General features: G+C 46.6%; 1 protein-coding gene across 1 annotated transcript; it reads left to right on the plus strand.

The window, feature by feature from the left end:
* Positions 1-345: 345 nt before the first annotated feature.
* Taf8 (TATA-box binding protein associated factor 8) lies at positions 346-23,339 on the plus strand. The gene is made up of 9 exons (XM_008823254.3): positions 346-402; positions 1,765-1,921; positions 7,807-7,905; positions 8,400-8,462; positions 9,968-10,092; positions 14,381-14,528; positions 15,270-15,412; positions 20,777-20,916; positions 21,185-23,339. The coding sequence occupies exons 1-9, from the start codon at positions 364-366 to the stop codon at positions 21,195-21,197; spliced, it is 927 nt and encodes a 308-aa protein (XP_008821476.1). The 5' UTR covers positions 346-363; the 3' UTR covers positions 21,198-23,339.
* The last annotated feature ends 582 nt before the right edge of the window (positions 23,340-23,921 follow it).

Raw genomic sequence — 23,921 nt, forward strand, 5'->3', positions numbered from 1 at the left:
TTTCCCGACAGGGAAGGTCTGGCCTTGCACTCTTCCGTAGCCCAAGCTAGCCTCTGGACTCCTGATACTCCGGAGTGCTGGGACTATAGGCTGCTGGCACCTGGCCCAAATAGGTTTCCTTAAACTCAGTGAAACCGAAGAGCATTTTCTTTCTCGCTTCCCAAATCCAATGAAAGCCCCCACGAACGCTTGGCGCCCTAAAAAATCAACGCAAGCTGAGGTCTACCGCCCTTCCCAGTTTCCCACTTTGCAGGACTTCGGAAGCCCGGTGGGGCACGCGCGGCCCCGCCCTTCACCAGCTCCCCGCCCCACGACTACAAGTTCCATCGTGCTCCGCGAGCACGCACGATACGCCGAAGCAAGATGGCTGATGCTGCGGCCGGGGCCAGTGGTTCCGGAACGGTAAGGGAAGGGGAGGCGCGGCGTTGAAGCCGCGAGAGTTTGGGTATTCTGAAACTTTCCCATGACCTGGTCCACAAGAAGTCCAGGCTCACTCTGAGCTCTGGGTGGCCATTCGCGCCCCCGGCTCTTTGGGTCTTGGCGGCGGCGGCCTCCAAGTTGGTGGACCTGGGACTTGATTGGCTTGTTTCCTGTTGAGGGGTGGGAATCCGGAGCACCTTCTGATTGGTGTGAAGAGGCTGTTCTCATCATCGCATTGGCCAAGCCAAAGTTGGGAGGGATTCCCTTTTCAAAATATTTACCTTCCCTGCATTTCTGCACAGTTACCCTTTGCTCTCCTCTCTTCCTCATCCCGTGCTTTAATGTTCCTTGTTAATGAAGTGATGTGGTCGCTGAATTCGTTGAATTCCATCCTGCATGTATATATTCTGATAATTTGCTAAGGAAGGGAAGGGGGTTGAAGAGGTGTTCAGTGCTTGCTCTTTTTTTAAGAGGACCTGAATTCGGTTCCCAGCATCCACATGACTGCTTGCAACCCCCCTGTAAATCAACTCCACGGGATCTAAGGCCGTCTTCAGGCCTGGGAGGCACATGCACATAACCACACAGACACACACACGTATATACAAAACACTTTTTAAAACTATTTATTTAATTTATTTATCTACTTTGGTATTTTTGAGACAGAGTCTCCCTGTAGCCCCAGCTGGCCTGGAACTCATCATGTAGACCAGGCTGGTCTTGAACTCACAGAGATCTGCCTGCCTCCACCTCCCGAATGGAGGGATTAAAGGCATACACCGCCACGCCTGGCTAAAACTTTTTTATTTTGTGTGTGTGAGTGCACCCGTGTGTGCAATGCCCATGGAGGCCAGAAGAGGGCATCAGATACACTGGAACTGGAATTAGGAATGGTTGCTGCCCTGTGGGGTACTGAGAGTTTCACCTGGATCCTCTGCAAGAGCAGCTCCTGAGCCGTCTTTCCAGATCCATAAAAACTAATCTTAAAACAATTAAAAAAAATATTTTATTATTTTTATTTTATGTGTATGAGTGTATTGCCTGCGTGTATATATGAGTGCACCCATGTCGTGCAATGCAGCAGAGGTCAGAAGGCTTTGGATTCCTCTGGAACTGGAGTTAAGAATGGTTCATAGCAGCCATGTGGGTGCTGGGAATTGAACCCAGGTCCTCTGCAAGAGCAGTCAGTGCTCTTAACCGCTGAGCCATCTCTCTAGCCCCTTAAAAGTTTTTTAAAAACACAAAGCAAAGCACTTTTGTTTGCCATTGATGCTGTGTGAACTCTGATTTCATCTGGGTCCTGTGGTTAAAAGCTTCCTTTCTCTCTGGGTTACTGATTCACAGAGATCAGGAAGTAAACAGTCTACCAACCCTGCTGATAACTACCATCTGGCCCGGAGGAGAACGCTGCAAGTGGTAGTGAGCTCCTTGCTGACAGAGGCAGGATTTGAGAGTGCCGAGAAAGCATCTGTGGAAACCTTGACGGAGATGCTGCAGAGCTGTGAGTACCAAGTCAATTCGAGCATCAGCCTGTGGCCTGTGCTGTGCTGGTGTTAGAGAAGACTAAGGAACATAGATGAGTTATAGATGTGGGTGTGAGTCACCACTGCCACGTAATAGCAGGGACCAGTCCCTAAACCTCCTGAACCTCAATTTCATTTGTGAAATAGAATAATAATTTGTCTAGGAGTTGTGAGATGTATATGAAAAATTCCTAGTGTTGAAGAGGTTGTGCAGAAATCCTTATTGCTGTTTTATGAGAGATGGCTCAGTGGTTAAGAGCACTGGCTGCTCTTGCAGAGGACCTGGGTTCAGTTTCTAGCACCCACACAGTGGCTAGCAACCATCCATAAGTCTAGTTCTAGGGGATCCAATGCCCTTTTCTGACCTCCATGGGCATTGCACAACATGAGTGCACCTACGTATGTGCAGACAGTACACTCATAAAAAATAAACATAATTAAATATTTTTTAAAAAGAACTTAACTTTTGTTTGGCAGTCTGGACTAATTCTGAAATAGATGTCACCAGGTGACACAATCAAGTACTGTATTATGTGATAAAAAATGAGGGTGACTAGGTTTTTAAAGTGCTTTCAAGGGTGTGGTGGTACTCACTTGTGATCCCATCACTGCAGTGGTGGAGGCAGGAAGGTGAGAAGTTCAGGGTCATCCTGGGATACATGAGACCCTGTCTGAAAAAAGAAGAAAAAAAAGAGGAAGAAATGTCTTGAGGTTTGACTGAAAAATTTTTTTTTTTGTCTTTTTTTGAGACAGGGTCTCCCTGTAGCTCCTGCTGTCCTGGAACTCACTATGTAGACCAGGCTGGCCTCCGAGTGACTGAAACTTTTCTAAAAAAGAAATGGGACCTGGGCGTGGTGACGCACACCTTTAATCCCAGCACTCGGGAGGCAGAGGCAGGTGGATTTCTGTGAGTTCAAGGCCAGCCTGGTACATAGTGAGTTCCAGGACAGCAGGAGCTACAGGGAGACCCTGTCTCAAAAAGACCACCCCCCCCCAAAAAAAAAGAAAAGAAATGAGAGAGGATATTTATTAGGGATCAATACATATGAAAGGAACTAGGGGGAAAGTTTGGGCAGAGAGGGACTTGAACTTCAACGCAAACCCAATAAAACTGGCCAGTTTACCATGGGGCAGTTATTGCCTACCAAGCTGAAAAAAAGCCCTTTCTTTATGCTTAGGTATTCTGTTGTTGATCTAGGACTTGAACTTGGCCGTGGGTGTGCTAGGCGAGCACTTTAGATCCTAGCTACACCCCAGGCCTGTATTCAGGTCTTGGTGTGATATGCTACATGGACTGCCTTAGTCCTGGTAGGTAGAGTGGCTCTCAGCAGCTATTTAGAGGTATTTGGAGCTATTTATTTTCCTAAAGTAGTAATCTCAAACTTTCTGCTCCGAGCATTTTTCCTTTTTAGACATAGTCTCCTATAGCTCAGTCTGGCCTTAAACTCTCTCTGTAGCTGGGAATGACCTTGCACCTCTGATCCTCCCACCTCCACCTCCTGAGCTGTGGAATTACAGGTATGCATCACCACACTGGTTATGTGGTGCCAGAGATTGAACCCAGGGCTTTGTGCATCCTAGGCAAGTACTCTACCAACTGAGCTGTATCTCTGCCTTCGGAACATTGTTTTTTTTTTTTTAAGGTGTATTTTATTTTTATTAATGAGTATGTATGTATGTGTATATGTGCAAGTGCCTGAGGAGGTCAGAAGATGATGGTACCAGATCTCTTGGAGCTAGAGGTGCAGGTAGTTGGGAGCTGTCCATCATGGGTGCTGGGAACTAAACTCAGGTCCTCTGAAAGAGCTGCTAGTGCTTTTAACTGCTGAGCCATTTCTCCAGCCCTTTGAACTTTGTTAGACTCTTAAATTCTGAAGAGTCTAAGGAATGTTTGTATTTCTTGAGGAATTGGGATATCTCTTAATAGTAGAGCTAAGGCTCAGCATGTACAAGGCTTTGGGTTCAATTTCCAGCACAAGAAACCAACCAAACAAAAACCCAAACCAAAATCAATAAGGATGCTATCCAGAGACTGGTGTTACTAATCTGCTGAGGTAGTTGAGAAGATGGCAGAAGGCTTCAGACTCTCCTCCCTAGCAAATGCTGCTTGTTTTTATTTCTCATCCATTGATCCCTGGAACAGAGGTTTTTACCTTTATGGACCCTTTCGTATATCTGTGGACACATCCCCTTAAAAAGACTTTGTTTGAATATTCCCAGTACCTGGATGGAGAGATGGCGCAGTAAAAAGTAAAAACTGGCTGCTCTTGCAGGGGACCCAGGTTCAGTTCCCAGCACCCACATGGTGGTTAACAACCATCTGTAACTCAGTTCCAGGAGATTCAACACTCTTCTGATCTCCATGGACATTGCATGACACAGGTGTACTTACATACATGCAGGTAAAACATTCATACACATAAAAATAAATATTTTTTTAAAAAGGAATTTACTACTTTGTTATTAAAAATAAATAAATAGGCTGGGCATGGTGACCTAGGCCTTTAATTCCAGCACTCAGGAGGCAGAGGCAGATGGATCTCTGTCAGATCCAGACCAGCTTGGTCTACATAGTGAGTTCAGGCAACTGGAGCTGTAGGGAGACTCTGTCTCAAAAAGAACTTAATAATAAAGTAAATAAGTATTCCAGGAACCCCCTCATTCACCTCCCCAGCTTACAGAGCCCAGCTTCATAAACTCCATCTTTGATATCGCCCCTTTTTTCTTTTTAAATTTTTTTTCCTTACATTATTTACTTATTGTGTATATGGGGAGGGGATGCATGGCACAGTGCACGTATGTGGAGATCAGAGGGTGGCTTTAAGGAGCTGGTTCTTTCCTTCTAGCATGTGAGTTCCAAGGATCGAACTCATGTCTTCAGACTTGGCTGCAAGTGCCTTTACCACTGAGTCATCTCGCCAGCCTTTTTCTTGAAAGGCTCTTTGAGGCTTAACTTCAGGAAGAAGAAATAAAAATTTCCCATTGTAGAATAAGACTTTTTTTGGTGCGTGTATGCGTGGGAGAGAGATGCTTAGCCACACTGTCATTTTAACCATTTTCAGTGGCATCAAGTACATCCATGGTGTTGTGCACCTGGCAGCATCCTCCATATCCAGAAGTCTGGACCATGGACAGTAACCCTGTTTCATCCCCCCCGAGCCACAAGAACCTCTAACCTACTTTCTGACTCTATCAATTTTCTTTTTCTTTTTTTTAAATATTGTATTAATTTTTATTTTATGTGTATGAGTATCTTGCCTGCATGTGTGTAAGTGCACCACGTGTGTGCAATGCCTGCAGGAGCCAGAAGAGTGTGTTGGATCCCCTGGAACTGAAGTTTTGGACAGTTGTCATGTGGATGCTGGGAATCAAACCCAAGTCTTCTGTAAGAATAGCAAGTGTTCTTTTTTTTTAAAATTTTATGTGTATGTATGTATTGCCTGCATGTAGGTAAGTGCACCCATGTCATGCAGTGCCCTTGGAGGTCAGAAGAGGCTGTTGGATCCCCTGGAACTGGAGTTATGGACAGTTGTTAGCTGCCATGTGGGTGATAGAATTCGAACCCAGGTCTTCTGCAAGAACAACCAGTGTTCTTAACTGCTGAGCCATCTCTCCAGCCCCTTGAATAACAAGTGTTCTTAACTGCTGAACCGTCTCTCCAGCCCAAATTTGCTTTTTCTTTTTTCCTTTTTTATTTTAATTAATTAATTAGTTAATTAATTTATTTTTTTTTATTTTATTTATTTATTTATTTTTTTGAGACAGGTTCTCCCTGCAGCCGTAGCTGGCCTGGAACTCACTATGTAGACCAGGCTGGCCTGGAACTCACAGAGATCTGCCTGTCTCTGCCTCCTGAGTGCTGGGACTAAAGGTATGTGCCACTATGCCCAGCTTTTTCCTTTTTTATATATCTTTCTTAAAATTGGTGGTGCACACCTTTAATCCCAGCACTCGGGAGGCAGAGGCAGGTGGAGCTCTGTGAGTTCAAGGCCAGCCTGGTCTACAAAGCTAGTTCCAGGCCAGCTGGGGCTACAGACAGACCCTGTCTCAAAAAAAGACCAAAAAGTAAAAAAACCCATTTATTTATTTGTGTGTGTGTGTTGGGGGGGTGAATTGCTTTTCCCCCTCTGAATTTACTTTCTCTATGTACCTCAGATGTGGGAATTCCTTTTCTTAACCTTGTAACCAAAAACTTATTCTTACATTTTGAAGTCGTTTAACCCTATCTCAGGCTCCGTTTATAACCTAAACATATAACCTTAAATTATCCTCATGACCCTTTTGCCCTTGACCTGAAATAATATATGTGTATACATGTTGTGAGACTATGTAGCACTGCAAACAGGATTATCCAGTTTGTGTTGCAAACCACAGCTCCTGGTTGTGTGTGCGGTTCTAGGTAAGGATCAGAAGGGACATGTTCTCTGGTAGGACAAGCTCCTCTTTTCCCACGTGATGCTGGATGTTTCACCTTCAGCAGAGAGCAAGGCTTTTGTTCCGGAGCTCAGTTCCAGGAGAACGCTGAAGGAACAGGTTCTTAGAACATTTGGGCCCCCTATTGATTTAAGGCTGCTAAGAGTCAGGCTGTCTTGTTCAGGCACCACCCATAAGGTGATACACTGCTGCACGCAGATAAGTGGAGTCTGAAAATATTTGTCTTTTTTGTGCGTGACTTAACTTCACTTACCATAATGTTTCAAAGTTTATCCATGTTGTGGATTTCATTCATTTGAAGACTTTCATTCCTTTCGAAGGCTGAATAAACAGTCCACTGTATAACCAGGTGTGGTAGTAGTGCACATTTGTAATCCCAGTGCTTGGCAGGGGGTGGGGGATGAGGTGTTCAAGGCCAGTCTCTACTGCATATCAACTTATGAGAGCATGTCCAAAATAAATATAAACAAAGAGACAAAAAATATTCCATTGTGGGCTGGAGAGATGGCTCAGTGGTTAAGAACACTTGTTACTTTTCCCAAAGACCCAAGTTCGGTTCTCAGCAACCACCTTGGGTAGCTCATAGCCGCCTGTAACTCCAGCTGCTGGGGATGCAGCATACTTTTGGCCTCCTTCAGCACCTGCACTCACATGCACATATCCACACAGTTACACACATATATACACATAATTAAAAATAAAAATGGGGGCCGGAGAGATGGCTCAGTGGCTAAGAGCACTAGCTGCTCTTGCAGACAATCCAGGTTTGTGTCCCAGAATCCACAGGGTGGCTAACAACCATCTATAACTCCAGTTCCAGGGGGATCTGACGCCCTTTTCTGGCCTCCATGGGCCTTGTATGACATGAGTATACTTACATACATGGAGGCAAAACATTCATACACCTAAAATAAATACATTGTAAAAAATATTTTATTATTTTTATTTTATGTGTATGAGTGTATTGCCTGCATGTATGTGAGTGCACCTGTGTTGTGCAATGCTGCAGAGGTCAGAAGAGGGCTTCGGATTCCCTGGAACTGGAGTTAAAACGGACGGTTTGTAGCCGCCATGTGGGTGCTGGGAATTGAACCCAGATCCTCTTTAAGAGTAGTCAGTGCTCTTAACCGCTGAACCATCACTTCAGCCCCAATAAATACATTTTTTAAATTAAAAAAAAGTTAAATTCCGTTGTCTGTGGATACCACCATTTACCCACTCATCTGTCAGCGAACGGAATTTAATTCCACCTTTTGGCTGTTGTGAACAGTGCTGCTGTGAGTGCATATGTACAAGAACCTGTTTGAGCCCTGCCTTCGGTTCAGGTCCATAAGCCCATATCTAGCATGGGGCTGTTGGTCCTCATGGGAATCCTTTGGTGAATTGCTGAGGGACTGAAGAAGACCCTCTGCCTTTGATCCCCTCACAGACATCTCGGAAATCGGGAGGAGCGCCAAGTCTTACTGCGAGCACACAGCCAGGACCCAGCCCACGCTGTCAGATATCGTGGTCACACTGGTTGAGATGGGTGAGTACCTCCCAGTTTCTAGTTCTTTCATAACACTGACTTAGGATCATAAGAGAGGGTGGGGTCTCCAGGAATCAGAATATCTGCTGAGCATTCTCTAATTCCTCATGTTTTTCCTGCTTTTAATTTAGGGAATTTTCAGGGAGGGTTTCCCTGACCCCATCTCAGAGACCTCCAAAGTCCAGGCCAGGCAGTTCTGTTGGAGCTGCTGCTTTTTGTTGTTTTGGAACTGGGTCTTCCTACAGCCCCCATTGGCTTGGGACTTACTGTGTAGACCAGCTGGCTTTGATCTCACAGAGATCCACCTGCCTCTGCCTCCCGAGTGCTGGGACTAAAGATGTGCACCACCATGCCTAGCTTTTTTTTTGAGCTTCTTTTGTGGGGCAACGTAGTGGTTGAGTTGGGAGTTCAAGTCTCTTTTCCACACTCTTAATTTCCCTTTCCTTGGTCAGTGTCCAGTGGCCTAGGCAGTGATGTGTTTTCTTGTCTCTTAGGTTTCAATGTGGACACTCTCCCTGCTTATGCAAAACGGTCTCAGAGAATGGTCATCACTGCACGTAAGTGACTTTGAACCCAGGTACTTAGTAAGTACTCGGTTTGGGATCATAGTGTGAATTAGTTGGTGACTAGGGCAGAATCATATTGGTAGCTGTTTCCTTCTTGCAGGCAGCCTCCCTCCTGATCTTTGGGGGGTTAAGTACCTAGAGTGTAATCTTTATCTGAGCTGTGGGATTCGAATGTGAAGTCTAGGCCCCAGGAAGCCAGCCTGTTTCTGAGAGCTTGCCATTGGTCTTCTGCTCTCACCCTGCAGAGCAAATGACATGGCTTTTGAGGGCTATGAAAACTCCTGCTTTCTTGGATCAGTGTTAGGAAACTGTGGCATATGGGCCAGCTGTGGCCCACTTCTTGCTTTTGTAAATATGATTTTGTTGGAAGGCAGCTATCTTTATTATCTGTGATTGCTTTCATGTTATAAAGACAGAGTTCAACTAACAGACTTTTGTGCTCCGCAAAATCTGAAATTTTGCTGTGTGATGTGGCCTACACCTATAATCCTAGAGGCAGAGGAAGAAGGATCTAGAATCTAGTGCAGCCTGGACTGCATAATGAGTTCTAGGCTAGCTTGGGCTACAGAGAGACTGGCTCTCAAAATACAAACAAGCAAGCCAAAGAAATCTAAAATATTTGCTTTGTAGCTTTTTATGTAAACAGATTAATACTGCCTTAAATAAAACTGGGTCATTTAAGCTAAACAGGGAGTAACTAGTTAATCTTTAGAACCTTTAATCCCAGCACTTGGGAGGCAGAGGCAGGTGGATCTCTGTGAGTTCCAGGCCAGCCTGGTCTACATAGCAAGTTCCAGGCCAGTTGGGGCTATAGAGAGACCCTGTCTCAAAAAGACCAAAAAAAAAAAAAAAAAAATTGTTTTTAGTTATATCTGTTTATTTAGTGTGTGCGTGTGTGTATACGCAAGAGTGCACACATGTGCCATGATGTACAGTGGAGGTCAAAGGAGAGCCTTGTGGAGGTGGTGCTCTCCTACTCTGTGGGTCCTGGAGATTGAACTAAGCTCAACAGGCTTGGTAGCACACACTTTTACCCACTGAGCCATCTCGCCAGCCCACTTTGGCATTATTTTAAGATTTCCTTACTCAAAAGCAGTGGAAAGTGCTACTTTTTTCTCTTTTGTAACTGTGGGGTGTGTGTGTGTGTGTGTGTGTGTGTGTGTGTGTGTGTGTGTGTGTTTGCTGGGGATTGAACCTAGGAGCTCCTGCATGCTAAGTATACCCCGAGCTATGCTCCCAGTGCCCTCCAGGGTGCCCAAAAAGAGAATCAGCAGCCCATTTAACCTCTTATGATCATGCCCACTCTCCCATTTACATAAGAGGCTGCAGGGAGATTGTTATAGATTGAAATGTCAAGCCAGGTTGTCCAGCAGGGCTTTATCAATAGAAATACAAAATGTTTGATTGTGGTCTAGTGAGAAATGAAGGTTTGAGCAGGGACCGACATCTGTAGAAAGTAAAGGTTGGAGAAATAACCAGTTGTGATTCCATTTCAGCTCCAGTGACCAATCAGCCAGTGACTCCCAAGGCCCTCACTGCAGGGCAGAACCGACCCCACCCACCGCACATCCCCAGCCATTTTCCTGAGTTTCCTGATCCCCACACCTACATCAAAACTCCGGTGAGTGGTGAAGCTAGCAGGGGGCTGTGAGTAAAACAGAGTTCGTTGCTGCTGACCTCCACACGAAAATCCAGAGGTTGTAGATAAAAGGTTGCTCAGGCCTATGTCTTTCTCCACTCAGAAGCAATTTTGTTATGGGGTGTGGTGGCTCACCCTCTAATCCCAGCACTTGGAAGGCTGAGACAAGGGGGTTACCATGAGTTTGAGGCCAGTCTGAGTTACAGAGTGAGATGCTCTCTCAAAGAGAGAAAAAGAAGCAATTTGGCAGGTGAGAGTTATGATCTCAAAGTTGCCACCAGAAATACAGTTAACAGAGAAAGTGCCTGTCCCACCCAATACAAAAGTACTTAGCCACATAGAAACAAAGCTGAGAGGCCAGAGAGGCAGCTCAGCAGGTAAGAGCACTAGCTGCTCTTCCTGAGGACCCAGGTTCAGTTCCCAGCACCCACATGGTAGCTAAGACCGATCCTGAAGTCCAGTTCCAGGGAATCTGGCCTCTGTGGGCATTGCACAACATATATGCAGGCAAAACACTCATAAACAAATAAATTTAAAAGACCCTAAAACACAAAAAATAAAAAACAACACTGAAGGACCCTCTGATGTGTTCATGCTTCTTGATGAACTGGCGTGTACCTCTTGGTGTGTAGACGTTCTCCCTTTGCCAAGTACCCCATGACACAAAAGTCATTTTGATGTCTGGGAGAAAGCTACCTGAAATATGTGTGAGAGTATCTTGAAATGGTTTGACGGGAAGCCCTGCTGTCCTCTGATGTGCCTGGCCAGCAATCTCTCCTTCCCTTGGCCGGAGGAGCCCCCACAGGTACAACGTTCCATACTCCTCCTTCCCTGCTCCACACCAAGGAGTAATGACTGTGACACAGACTGTGGGGTAAGTTCTTCGGGACACTTGCCCGTATTTCAGGATGCAGGGAAGGAATTAACATAGCCTTTACCCTGGACTGCAGTTTCCCAGAGTGCCCTGGGACTGCCATAACAGAGTGATATAAACTAGGTGACTTAGAACAATAGAAGTTTATTACGTCATAGTTCTAGGGGCCAGAAGTTCAAAATCAAGGTGTTGGCAGGGCCGTGCCCTTCTGAAACCTGTAAGGAATCTTTGCTTGGCCTAGCCTAGCTTCTGAGGTTGCGCCACATTCTCCAGCATTTCCTGGCTTGTAGGTCCATCACTCTGGTATGTTCACATGTCCTGACAATAAAATAGTCACACAAAATGCTCCTTTAAGAAAGAAGGGGGAAAAGCTCCTTTTTTGGTCTTTTTGAGACAGGGTCTCCCTGTAGCCCCAGAACTCACAGAGATCCGCCTGCCTCTGCCTCCCAAGTGCTGGGATTAAAGGCGTGTGCCGCCACACCCAGCCCCAGAATGCTCCTTTTATCATTGTTATTTGATAAGAGTCTCTTGAAGCTCAGGCTGGCCTCCAACCGTGTGCCATTAAGGACCACTTTGTACTCTGTTCCTCCCCGCTCCGCCTCCCAAGTGCTCACATTACAGGTAGACACCACCAAGCCCAGCCCAAAATGTTTATTTACATGAATATTGTGATTTGACCTAGTTCAAAATAATGTGCATTATAAAATAATCTTTCCTGGGCTGGAGAGATGACTCAGCAGTTTAAGAGCATTGGCTGTTCTTGCAGAGGACCCAGGATCTATTCCTAGGACCAACATGGTGGTTAACAACCGTCCATAATTCCAGTTCCAGGGGATCAGTTCCGACACCCTCTTCTGGCCTCTATGTGCACTGTTCAACACGGGTGCACCTACCCACATGCAAGCAATACACTCATACACATAAAATAAAAAATAAAATAATTAAAAGTTCAGGAAACCTACAACTTTTTTTTCTCTCCCTGTAGCCCCAGCTGGCCTGAAACACAGTATGTAGACCAGGCTGGCCTCAATCTCACAGACATCCACCCGCCTCTACTCCCAAATGCTGGGATTAAAGGCATGGGCTACCATGCTCAGTACCTGTAATCTTTTGAGTGGAAGCCTTGCAATTGCCTCTGCTTTTTCTTTCTGGAATCTCAGTTTAGAACTTAGTAAAGGGCCAAGTGTAGTGCCACAGGCCTTTAAGCCCAGCACTTGGAAGGCAGAGGCAGGTGGATCTCTGAGATTGAAGCCAGCCTGATCTACATAGGGAGTTCTAGGCCAGCTGGGGCTGCAGGAAAACCCTGTCTCAAAAAGAAAAAAAAAACCTTGGTGGAATAGTAACTTGCAAGTCTGACTCTAAGAGCAGTTTATTTAACTCTCTCCTAGCTGAAAAGACACATCAACGATGTGGAGCAGCCTCAGCTACCCTTAATAAATAAATAAATTGGGGGCTAGAAGTTGGTGAAGGCCTTAAGCCTTTAATCCCAGCACTCAGAGGCAGAGGAAGGCAGATCTCTGAGGTTTCAAGGCCACGGCTCCATAGTGAAACCCTGTCTCAAAACAAAAAGATCCCCCAAACCCAAAGAAACAAAAAGCAGGGGCTGGAGAGGTGACTCAACATTTAAGAGTGCATGCTGCTCTTCCAGAGGACCAGAGTTCACCTCCCAGCACACATGCTAGGCAGCTCACAGTCACCTGTAACTCCAGCTCCAACCTGTATGCACATGTGCACACTCACATACAGATACACCTGCACAAAAGTAAAAATGAAAACCTTTAAGAAAAAAATCAAAACGAGAGGCTAGGGTTGTAGCTCAGTGGTAGAGCGCTAAGCCTGGCGTGCGTAGGCTGTACCCCCAGCACATATGCACAAAATAAGTGACAATATATATATTTTTTTAATTTACAAATTATTCAAATAGTTTTGTTCAGAATTTTCTATGAAAATTCCGGTTTACTAAACCAGGCGTGGTGGTACATGCCATTAGTCCCGGCACTTGGGAGCAGAGGCAGGCGGATCTCTGCAAGATTGCAGCCCATCTGGTCTACATAATGAGTTCCAGGCCAGCTAGAGCTACATAGTGAAGCCCTATTTAAAGAAACCAGAAAAAAAAAAAGCAAATATGCAAACGTGTCAGACGAGGTATAGTGGCACGTGCCTGCACTCCCCACTCTCAGGAGGCTGAGGTAGAAGTAGTTAGGAGGGAGGGCATCTTTGAAAAATCTTTAGAAAGAAAACTGCTGTCGTATCATGTGGAGTTGGTTTTGGTCAGTGTTAATGTGCCATCTGGGCCACTACATTACGGTGTCTGCCTTCTCATTCATATTAGATCTTGTTTTTTTCCCATGTGATGGCCAACAAGGTGGTAAGTGGGAGGTGTGGCCGCCTTCCTTGGCTTACTTGATTGTACTTAGAATCATAGCCTCAGTCTGTATTTCTTTTCCTTTTTATACTTTTTTTTTTGGTCTTTTTTTGGAGCTGAGGACCAAACCCAGGGCCTTGGGCTTGCTAGGCAAGCGCTCTACCACTGAGCTAAATCCCCAACCCCTCTTTTCCTTTTTAATTCCACTTATTTATTTTGTGTGTGTGTGTATGTGTGTGCCTGCACACATACTATAGCATGTGTGTGAAAGTCAAGGACAACTTCTGGGAGTTGGTTCTCTCCTTCTACTATGTGAGTCTCAAGTATTGAACTCAGATCATCAGGCTTGGCAGCAAGTGCCCTGACCTTAACCATCCTGCTGGCCCCTCCGTCTGTGTTTCTCTTTTTTTTTCGGAGGCGGGGACAGGTTCTCACTGTGTAACCCTACTTGGCTTGGAACTTGCTGTGGAGATCGGACTGGCCTGGAACTCAACAGTGATCGGCCTGCCTCAGTCTCTAGAGTGCTGGGATTAAAAGCATGTGGCAACCACACCTGGCATTCGACTTCATGAGGGAATGTTTTAGACCGGTGTTGTCTATTTGGAGGGGATGGATTTAAAACAACATGGGCAGCCACTCGTACTGTAGGAGATCACATTATACTGATGAACCCGGAGGACCCTGTTAGGCCTCCTTGGGGGGACTCCCAGTCTTTCCTGAAGATATGTATCTTATACCTGGGACCCGCTGTCATGGGAGTTGAGTGAAGGCCCCATCAGCTCTATAGTAAATATTTCCATGTTTCTTAATGAGTATTTATGTACTGAGATGGTTTTCTTTCTTCTCTCTTGCTCCTCAGATAGCTCAGCTCTGAATAATGGTGGCAGATCACATTGTGTGTGTGTCTGTGTGTCTGTGTGTGTGTCTGTGTCTGTGTCTGTGTGTTGGGGATGTAGAAGCAGCAAGGCAGGACCTGAGCAGAGCAGAAGGCTGCTTCGCTCAGCCTCGTGTCTTGGCTGCTCTCATTCTAGACGTACCGGGAGCCTGTGTCTGACTACCAGGTCCTGAGGGAGAAGGCTGCTTCCCAGAGGCGTGACGTGGAACGGGCACTCACCCGCTTCATGGCCAAGACAGGCGAGACCCAGACCCTTTTCAAGGATGATGTCAGCACGTTCCCACGTGAGAGTTACCCACCTCTGGGGGCCCTGTTTTACCACTTGAGAGAATCCTATCATCTTCCCTTTCTCCTAGCACAGTAGGGAGAGCTGAGGATGTTGGCTTTTTCCTCTAGTGCAGTTTACTCTTCAGCTTTCTGGCTTTTTCAAAACCAAGTCTTAAGAGCCTGTTCCTAAGTAACGACTCCAAAACAGAAGTGGCTTCCATGGGATTGGCTGAGCTTAGGTTACCCCAAGGGTGACTGAGCCCTAGGCACTAGAGAGGCTCCCTACAGGAGAAGTGGCAGTCCAGGTCGAAGGAAGGACACTGGCATTTGGAGCCAGTTACCTGTCACGGTGTCCATTCATAGGTTACATCTCATTTAGATGCTGCATCTCATTGGCTGTTTTGACCAAGTTACTCATCCCCATAAGGGACCTTGGGTTACACAGAGGTGAGCAGGGAGATTGGTTCATCTAGTCAGCAAGCTCCCACTGGATGCCTGCCATGTTCCCTGGCCCCAGAGTCACTGTAGCTACCAATCACCAAGTGTAAGACGCTGCAAATCACTCTGTTTGTCACCTCATTCGGCCTCTCAGGAGTCTGAGTTAGCAGCAGTTAGCTTTGCCTTTGCAGAAAACAGAGGCTCCTAGAGAGAGAAGTGCGGTAGGTCATGGCCTCCTGGGTAGCATTCAACCCTTGCTCTTCTGGCTGCCTGGCAGTAGAATCATGTGACCATGCAGTCATTCTCTTCCAATTCCCCAGTGATCGCCGCCAGGCCTTTCACAATCCCCTACCTGACGGCCCTGCTTCCCTCTGAGCTGGAGATGCAGCAGATGGAAGAGACGGACTCCTCGGAGCAGGATGAACAGACAGACACAGAGAACCTTGCTCTTCACATCAGCACGGTGGGTCCTCCCCTTCCGCCTGCCTCAGAGTACCCCCAAAGCATCCTGTCCCACTGTGCCCCTGGAAATTGGACACGACCTACCCCAGGTCTCTGGATATCTGTTAGGGGCTTGCATGATGGGCCAGTGGAGATCTGAGTTTGACCTTATCTCCAGACTGAGAGACACATCCATGTCCTGGGGATTCACTCACTTCATTCAGTAAATATTGAATGAACACTGCCAGGCACTGTTCCAGGTGCTGGGGAACTAGTAGAAAGCAAAACAGACGAAATCCTCATGGAGCTAAGGAGATTAGAATTGGGCTGGGGCTGCGGGGATGTGGGATTAGAAGGTGACATTTGAGTAAAGACCCAAAGGGACCAAAGCCTGCATGTCTCAGAGTAGAGCTTTCCAGGAATCAGACAGTGAGATGCAAGGAGATCCTGAGGTAAAACAAGCTGGCGTGTATCAGGTGGCTCCCTGTGCCTCTCCCCGCTGCCTTTCAGCTGTGCAGCCATGCACTCTTCTGAATGGAGTACAATAGAGAAACTTCAAGGAAAAGGTTCTAGCATGGTTTAGATACAGTCATCTGGACTTAATATTCTGTTGGTCTGAGAGATATAGTTGTCTGCTAGAAAATGTAGAGTGTACAAGAAAGATGTGTGGTGAGAGTTCTGCCTCCCACCGGCTCCCTGCCGCCCTCTTGCTTCCACAAAACGCCTGTCTTGGCAGACTCCAATGTATTCTTCTAGAGACATTAGGTTTTTGTTGCTGTTTTAAACAAAATAGCAAGTCAGAAATGGTTCATTCCTTGCTCTCTTTCCCTTACTTCTGTACATATCTTGGTGACCGTTCTCTACCTTGCTGTAAAGAGCTGCTCCACCCCACAGCTTCAGCGTACTTCATCTATGCATGCAGTAGTTGAGGCACCTGCCCTTAGCATTGTCACAGCAAATTAAATAACATATTTTTGTTTTTGTTTTTTGAGACAGAGTCTCCCCGTAGCCCCACCTGGCCTGGAACTCACTATTTAGACCAAATTCACAAAGTCCACCTACCTCTGCCTCCCTTGTGCTGGTATTAAAGGCACGTACCATCATACTTGGCTTTAAAAATTTTTTTTTAATTTTTTTTAACTTAAAAAAAAATTGATGCAGGACGTGGTGGCACACACCTTTAATCCCAGCACTAGGGAGGCAGAGGCAGGCGGATCTCTGTGAGTTCGAGGCCAGCCTGGTCTACATAGCAAGTTCCAGGTCAGCTGGGGCTACAGGGAGACCCTGTCTCAAAAAAGACCAAAAAAAAAAAAATTGAGAATTGCATACATGCATATAAGGTGTTTTGATCAAATCCACGCCCATTCCCCCCCAGCTCCTCCCATATTTCCCTATCACTTTTTCCTGAACAACTTTGTGTGTACTTTTTTTTTTTCTACTCTAATATTTCCCCCTCTGAAGAGGTAGCCCTAAATCTTTTAGGGATTAGATAAGAGCTCCCAAATACTTTTGACATTTTTGGCCTTTGGAGCAGAGTTTGTTGCTAAAAGGCCCAAGAATTCATTTTAACTTTTGGCCAAGAAACTGGCTACTTTTCTTTGGGGTCTTTTTACCCTAACTGCCTAGCCAATTCCTACCTCCTATTCTTATCACACCATCCTCTGAAGAGGTTACCCAAATTGCCAATGGGGAATTGGGAGGCAGACCGCTCTGGCTTCTTCCATGCTGAACAGGGATGCAGGGTGAGGCAATTGGGGTACCCCTTCAGTGGGTCTATCTAAAAGACTCCCAAATTGCATAACTCTTAGCTGTAGGGAGAGAAGAAAATCCTTGACTGGTGCCAAGGAGATGTGAAGGAGAAGTAAAGGCAAGAGTAGTTAGCATTACAAGTCCTAGACAGAGAACCAGAAAAAGGTCAGAACAGGGCAGTTTTAAAATGTTCATATCAGAGTAGAATTTCTTGATGAGAGCTTCCAAAAGCATCCCTCTCTTGGGTTCCTCCTCATTTTTCTTTTGTCTGCTAAGACTGGACTCGAGAGTGACGGACTCAGGATTTGTTTTCAGGCACTTTGATATTGTTGGAGTGGCTAGAATCAGTGTCAGTTCCCTCTTAATGTTTATTTTATGTGTATGAGTGTTTTGCCTGCATGCAGCACCCACAGAGGCCAGAGGAGGGGTTTGGATCTCCTGGAACTGGAGTTATAGATGGTTTCGAGCTGTCCTGTGGGTACTGGGAACTGAACCTGAGTCCTCTGCAAGAGCAGCCGGTGTTCTTAACCATTGAGCCATCTCTCCAATCTTTTGTTTTATTTTTTGAGATGGCGTTTCATATAGCCCAGGCTAGCCTCCAGCTCCTATGTGGCCAAGGCTTGTCTTGAATTCCCAGTCCTGCCTCCACCTTATAAGTACTGGGATTATGGGAGTGTACTCCCATCTAACTAAATAACTAATTTAAAAACTTTCTTTTATCTATGATGACATTATGTTTCAGGGACCATTGCTGTGGGACACTTTATTTAACCTAATTCTAGTTTCTCCATGTCCATGTCTTTGGACATAAAGGAACTGTTAGTTTTTAAATTACTGTATAATATAATTTTCTCTCATACATTTGAGTTAGCTGGTTTGTGCAGGCAATTGAGACATCTGAAGTTTGACTCCTTTATAAAAAATTGTACCCATCATCTGCTCAGCAAGCATTTATTTTACAGTGAATATGTGCCAGATACTGTTCTGGCTGCTTGAGATAGAGCAATGAGCCAACAGACAAAGTCTCTACCATTTGAAAGCCTATGTTTGCCAATGGGAGAATGAAAATAAACATAATGTGTAAACAGATCATCACTCAGGGTATTCAAGATGAAAGTGCTGTGGGCAGAGCAGCAGCGGTGAGGATAGAGGCTTTGATTTTCAATAAGGCATGGGTGGATCACCGAGAAGGGTGGATCACTGAGAAGGGTGGATCTCTGAGAAGGGTGGATCACTGAGAAGGACGCATCAGAGCAGAGACTTGAAGGAGGTGAGGGTGAGCCTTGCTGCTGTCTGGCGAAGAAGGGCCTTGCAGAGGGAATGGCCAGTGCGGAGGGCCTGAGGGACTGCCAGGGGCTGGGGCAGAGAGACAGGAAGAGCAAAGGGAGAGTCAATCCAAGAGTGAAGGGAAGACCTTGTCAGCTGTTCCAAGAGCTGGGTGAGGGGAGTTGCAGGAGGGTATAGAGCCAAGGAGGGATATGTCTGAGTTTCCGAAAGCTTCGCTGGTGACTGTGGTGGGAGTGGCCCCAAAGGAGCTGCCTTAGGTCTGCGGCAGTGTAGGCCAGAGATGGGCGTGGCTCCTCCCCAGTGGAGGAGGTCACAGTGGAGGTGGTGGAAGTGGTCTGACTGACAGATAGGAGTGGATGACAGAAAAGGAACTAGTGCGACTGATGGTTGATGGTTCAGACCGCCTGAAGGATGGCTTCGCTGTCACTGTGATGGGAGGGCTTGGGGGCGGGCTGTTGAGCCCTGAGGAAGGCTGAGGCGCATCAGTGTGAGGTGCCTACCGTGCTTCCAGGGAGTTGTCAAGCAAGCAGTTGGGTGTACAAACGGGGAACTGGGGTTCAGAGAGAAGAGAGGGCTGGGTGTGGACTTGAAGCCATTGGTGTGGAAATAGGAAGAGCAGTTGTGTGACTGGGTGGGGCAGAGATTCAGCTGTACCCAAGTCTGGCCTTTGCTCTGACCCAAGGGGCTCCGGCAGAGCCCTCTGTCCTCCTTTCCTATACATCTGAGTCACTTGGGTGCTTTGCTTCCATCTAACTCCCTCGCCCCTCCCACCTCAAAGCTGCCCTTGCCTGAAGGGAACCAGAAAGAAGCTCCCACAAGTTCTCCCTGGGAGAGAGATGCCTGTTACCCAAAACCACATGGAAGGCGTCTCAGTACCCTTCAGTGTGGTCCCAGGGCTGACTTTTGAGCCCCTCTTGTGTCACCTTCACCTCTGTCATCTCAGAACTTACTAAGGCAGAGTCAAAGGGGCTTTCCAGACTCTTGACTGTAGAGAGATGGTAGGCTGAGGGGGAGTAGGTGCTCCTCGGTTAAGCCCCAGAGAACTTCAGCTCGAACAGCTCCAGGGCCACTCAGTGGATTTCATGTGGGAGAAAGCAAGCACATGTGCCCAAGAGCAAGCGGCTTTTGGAGAACAGAATTAATAGACTATCTGGACAAGGTGGCACATATTTATAGTCCCGGCACTCAGGGAGGCAGAGGAAGGTGGATCTCTGTGAGATCATCAGCCTGGTTTACACAGTGAGTTCCAGGCTAGGTGGGGCTACAGGGAGACCCTGCCTCAAAAAAAAAAAAAAAAAAAAAAATTGGGATAGTGTGGGTACGTAGCAAAACTTAAAAACTTAGGAGCCATTCAGAATCTGCAGGCCCAGTAAGCAGAGGACTGGTGTCCACCCCTAGGCAGCTGGGAAAGGAAGCTGCTCTTCATTCTGGGCCTTCTGGTCACAGTGCCAAGCCTGCTTTCTGCTGTGACTTCAGCCACTCCTGACTGGGCTCTGAAACCTCTTTCAAAACCTTCCATTGCCCAAGAGGAATCTCAGTGGCCTCTCTGCCATGGAGCTTGGTATATCACCAGGGGGCGCTGCCCAGCCAGCTTCTGGCCACTAGGCCTGAGCTGCTAGGTTACGGTTTTGATGTGGTATTTCATATCCTGACTCTGCGGCCCCTGCTCACTTTAAAGAATATGGGAAATAAGGAAAAAAACAAAAAAAACTAAACATTTCTCTAAAATCAAACTGTGCCAAAAAAATTAAGCATAAAGAACCCTACTGACAGATCACAGAGAGGTATCATTGATGAGACCACATGTTGGTATCCACAGGCTCTGCTTTGCCTTGCTGAACTTTATGAACCTCAGGATTCCAGAAGGTTCTGACATATGCTGGAATATTGTTGTTAGTCCCTTGTTCCAGAAATGAGAGACTTGGAGGGAATGTGTTAGGCTTTATGTTAGTTTGGATCTAGGAGACAGATCTCATTATGCATGTGATTTCTAACCCCATGTCTCTGGGTCCTACAAGACATCCATGGACACCTCCCTTTATCATCCCATTGGGCTGGATTTCCTCTCTGAGGAATTCTAGCCCTGATTCTAGGTCTCCTTCTCTCATGTCTCTGCACCTTGTGAAGAGGCTAAAGTAGTCCACTTGGTCAAGGCTGATGGTTTCTTTCTCTCATAGCCAGTCACTGCCCAGGTTTCATTGAGTCTGGGGTAGAAACAGTAACACGGAAAGATGGTGGCTCCCTGGCTTCTAATTTCTCAATAAAAGAAACACTAAAAATGTTCTTTTATGGACACAGTCACTTTCTATATGCTATTGGTGTTTTGCTTTATTTCGGCTTTCGCTCAAAGGATGATTCTGGAGCCGAGAAGGAGAATACTTCTGTCCTGCAACAGAACCCTGCCTTGTCAGGCAGCCGGAACGGGGAGGAGAGCATCATCGATAACCCCTACCTGCGGCCTGTGAAGAAGCCCAAGATCCGCAGGAAGAAGTGAGTTGGAGGTTGGGGTGCAGAGAGCCTGCTCCAGCCAGCTTGTCTGCTCCTTGGCAGAAAGAGGCTCACCAATGGGTGAGCCTTGGGCAGCACTACTTAGGCAAGAGAAAGTATTCTCCCTCTGCCTCTCTCCTTCCTTGGCTCTCAGGTTCACCTGCTGCACCAGTGTGTCCTGCAGCCTAGGCGGCCCTCCCAGCCAGAGTTAGCCTCCTCTAGGAGAACAGGAGGGCCCCATGGCAGGCTCCATGGTTCTTCTTCTTTCTAGGTCTCTCTCCTGAGCTGAGAAGGAAGCCTGGCCTGTAAGGGATGTGGTCAACACCTTCCTGGGGAATGGAAGCACTAGAGGGAAGATGAGAGGGTGAAGTCCTTATGCCCTGCCAAGGCTGCAGGGCATAAGCAGCATAATTTTAGTAGCAAACCTTCTATAAAAGTACCTGTTTTGCCTAGATATTTGGGTTGAGGAAGAAAGCATGCTAACAGGATTAATTCATCCACTGGCCACTGTGTTGTGAACTGGGGCAGGGGGACTGCTGGTGACTTCATTGATTATCACAGGACTTGATTCCTTTGAAACCTGGAGGGCTGGGAAAGGTGGTAGGGAAGAAAAAGCTCTCTGCTGTTCCGCATCCTGCCAGGAAGACTCAGCTCTGTTTTTTAGGCTGTCTGGATCTCCTTGATTGACTGAAAAAACTCATGGCACAGATTTGTCAACCCAGAACCTCATTCTCATCTCTCCTCACCTGGCCTCTAAGCTCCCTTTGAGCTGATGGAAAGCGATTGTGTATTTCTCATCATGTTGGAAACAGGCCTGCACCACAGCTTTGATCTGGAGCTGCCAGGATCCAAGAGTGCAAGTATTAATGTAGTAGACAGTGACTGTCAGGCCAGTGCTGGTTCTCTGGCCATTATTTGATACAAGCTCCCCACAGCGGGGTCATCCCCAATATGTGTGACTTACCCCCTTCTGGAAAGCAGGCTTCCTTGATGAGCTGGACTGTAGTTAGTTATGCTGGGACTTGTTAGAGGAGCCTTGGATTCTAAGCACTAGCAAGAGGACTAAGTGGGTGGGAGTAGGGTTTGGAGGAGTGACCTGGGCTTTGTAGTCCAAAGGCTGAGGATCCCAGCTGGCCTGCTGGAAGGTTGGGTTTCCAGTCCCGGTGTTCTCCAAGAAGCAAGTCTGCATCTGTTCACCTGCCACCTCCTGGGAGGACAGACTTCATCCCTCTTCGACCCCATCAGCCATGACATGCACTTCCAAGGAACACACCGGGCAAGCCAATATCCTTTAACTAGTCTTAGAAGGATTAGAAAACCAAATCCAAGGAGAAAACTGGTAGGGACACCTGGAAGTTGACATAAGAGAAGTTGTTCCTTGGATTAGAATGCTGAGGCCTATATTTAATTTATTTCTAACCATACTTGACTACTATGTAGTGGCAGCAGCAGCTGCTCTTCCTCCTCCTCCTCCCCTTCTTCTTCTTCTTCCTGTCTCTTTCTCTCTCTCCCTCTATCTCTGTCTTCCTCTCTTTCTCTCTGTCTGCCTGTCTCCCCCTCCTGCCCCCTCCGTTTTTTTTTTTGGAACTGGATCTCACTGTAGCCCAAGCTGTCCCAGAACTCTATGTAGCCCAGCTGGCCTCAGACTCCCAGCGACCTCCTGCCATAGCCTCCCCAGTGCTGGGATTGTAGATGTGAGCCATCTCACCTGGCTTCTGCAGTCATCTGATCTGTTCTCTTGATGAACTTGAACTTGTTGGCTTGGCAAGGATACTGCATTCCTCAGGCCTCACCATTCTCTAGGGCACTCGGTCCTTTTGCCTGGAAGAAAAGAGCTGTTTGTCTAGAATCAAAGAGGGGACAATCATGAGAAAATGAGATTCCCCATCTCTGGACCAAACAGGAGTGTTTGCATAGTGACTAGAACTGTTCCAGTGAAAGCAGGAGAAGCCTTTGTGGACTCTGGGAGCTTGTGATGCAGTGGCCACTCATGGCCTGGTCAGTTGAAATACAGTCCCAGGGTCAGGCTCCAGGGTCCCAGCTTGCTGTTCCCACTGGTTCTGGGAGCAGACACCCCAGTCTGTCTGTCAGCTTGTCTGTACTTCCTCTACCATCATCAGTGTCCCAAACCAGCACCTGTCAAGTTTGCTGTGCTAAGGGGTGAGCTGGGGTGGGAGGAGGGCCTGCTGCCCTCAGAGCTCACTGCTGTGATTCCTGGAAGGGAGATAGATACTGGGAGAGGGACGACATGGACAGCCTGAAACATGGATGCTGTTTGTGTTGAAATTGCATAATTCCCAATGTATATTTATAAATTTCTATTTTTTATAAGTTTGGGGGCTTCTTTGAAGGAAAAATAAGCAGTTAAAGTGTGATTTATGAAAAATCCCTTAATAAAAGTCCATAATAAAAACTTTGTAAATAAACAGAACTGTATGCTTTGAATTTAATTTGTGCTAAAAAATTACACGATGCCAGGAGTGGTGGTGCATACCTTTAACCCCAGCAGAAGCAGGTGGGTTTCTGTGAGATTAAGGCCAGCCTGGTCTACACAATGAGTTCCAGGCCAGGTGGGACTAAAGGGAAAACCTGTCTTAACTCTCCCCCCACAAAAATTTACAAGAATGAGTTAAGGCTATTTACGAACAAGATTTCGGGTTGAAGAGATGACTCAATGATTAAGAGCACTTGTTGCTTTTCCAGAGGTCCCAAGTTTGGTTCCCAGTACACACATTGGGTACTTACAGCTGCCTTAAACTCCAGTTCCAGGGGGTTCCACGATGCCCTCCTCTGTCTTCCAAGTACATTAATTTATATGCATATACCCTCACACAGATATATACACATATGTAATTAGAAATAAAAGTAAAACCTTTAGGAAAAAACTCCCCCCCATAGTGGTTTGAATGAGAAGGACCCCCCATATGCTCCAGGTATTTGAACACTTGGCCTCAGTTGGTGGTGCCACTTGGGAGGTTTAGGAGTGTATCCCTGCCTGCTGGCAGAAG

The sequence above is a fragment of the Nannospalax galili genome, unplaced genomic scaffold, assembly GCF_000622305.1.
Source record: "Nannospalax galili isolate Female #2095 unplaced genomic scaffold, S.galili_v1.0 scaffold1892, whole genome shotgun sequence".
Lineage (NCBI taxonomy): Eukaryota > Metazoa > Chordata > Mammalia > Rodentia > Spalacidae > Nannospalax > Nannospalax galili.

Excerpts from the sequence above, each read along its gene's own strand:
- Taf8 (XM_008823254.3), top strand. The coding sequence starts at position 364 with ATGGCTGATGCTGCGGCCGGGGCCAGTGGTTCCGGAACG. Across the intron at positions 403-1,764 it reads GGGCCAGTGGTTCCGGAACG|AGATCAGGAAGTAAACAGTC; the intron begins GTAAGGGAAGGG and ends ACTGATTCACAG. Across the intron at positions 10,093-14,380 it reads ACACCTACATCAAAACTCCG|ACGTACCGGGAGCCTGTGTC; the intron begins GTGAGTGGTGAA and ends CTCTCATTCTAG.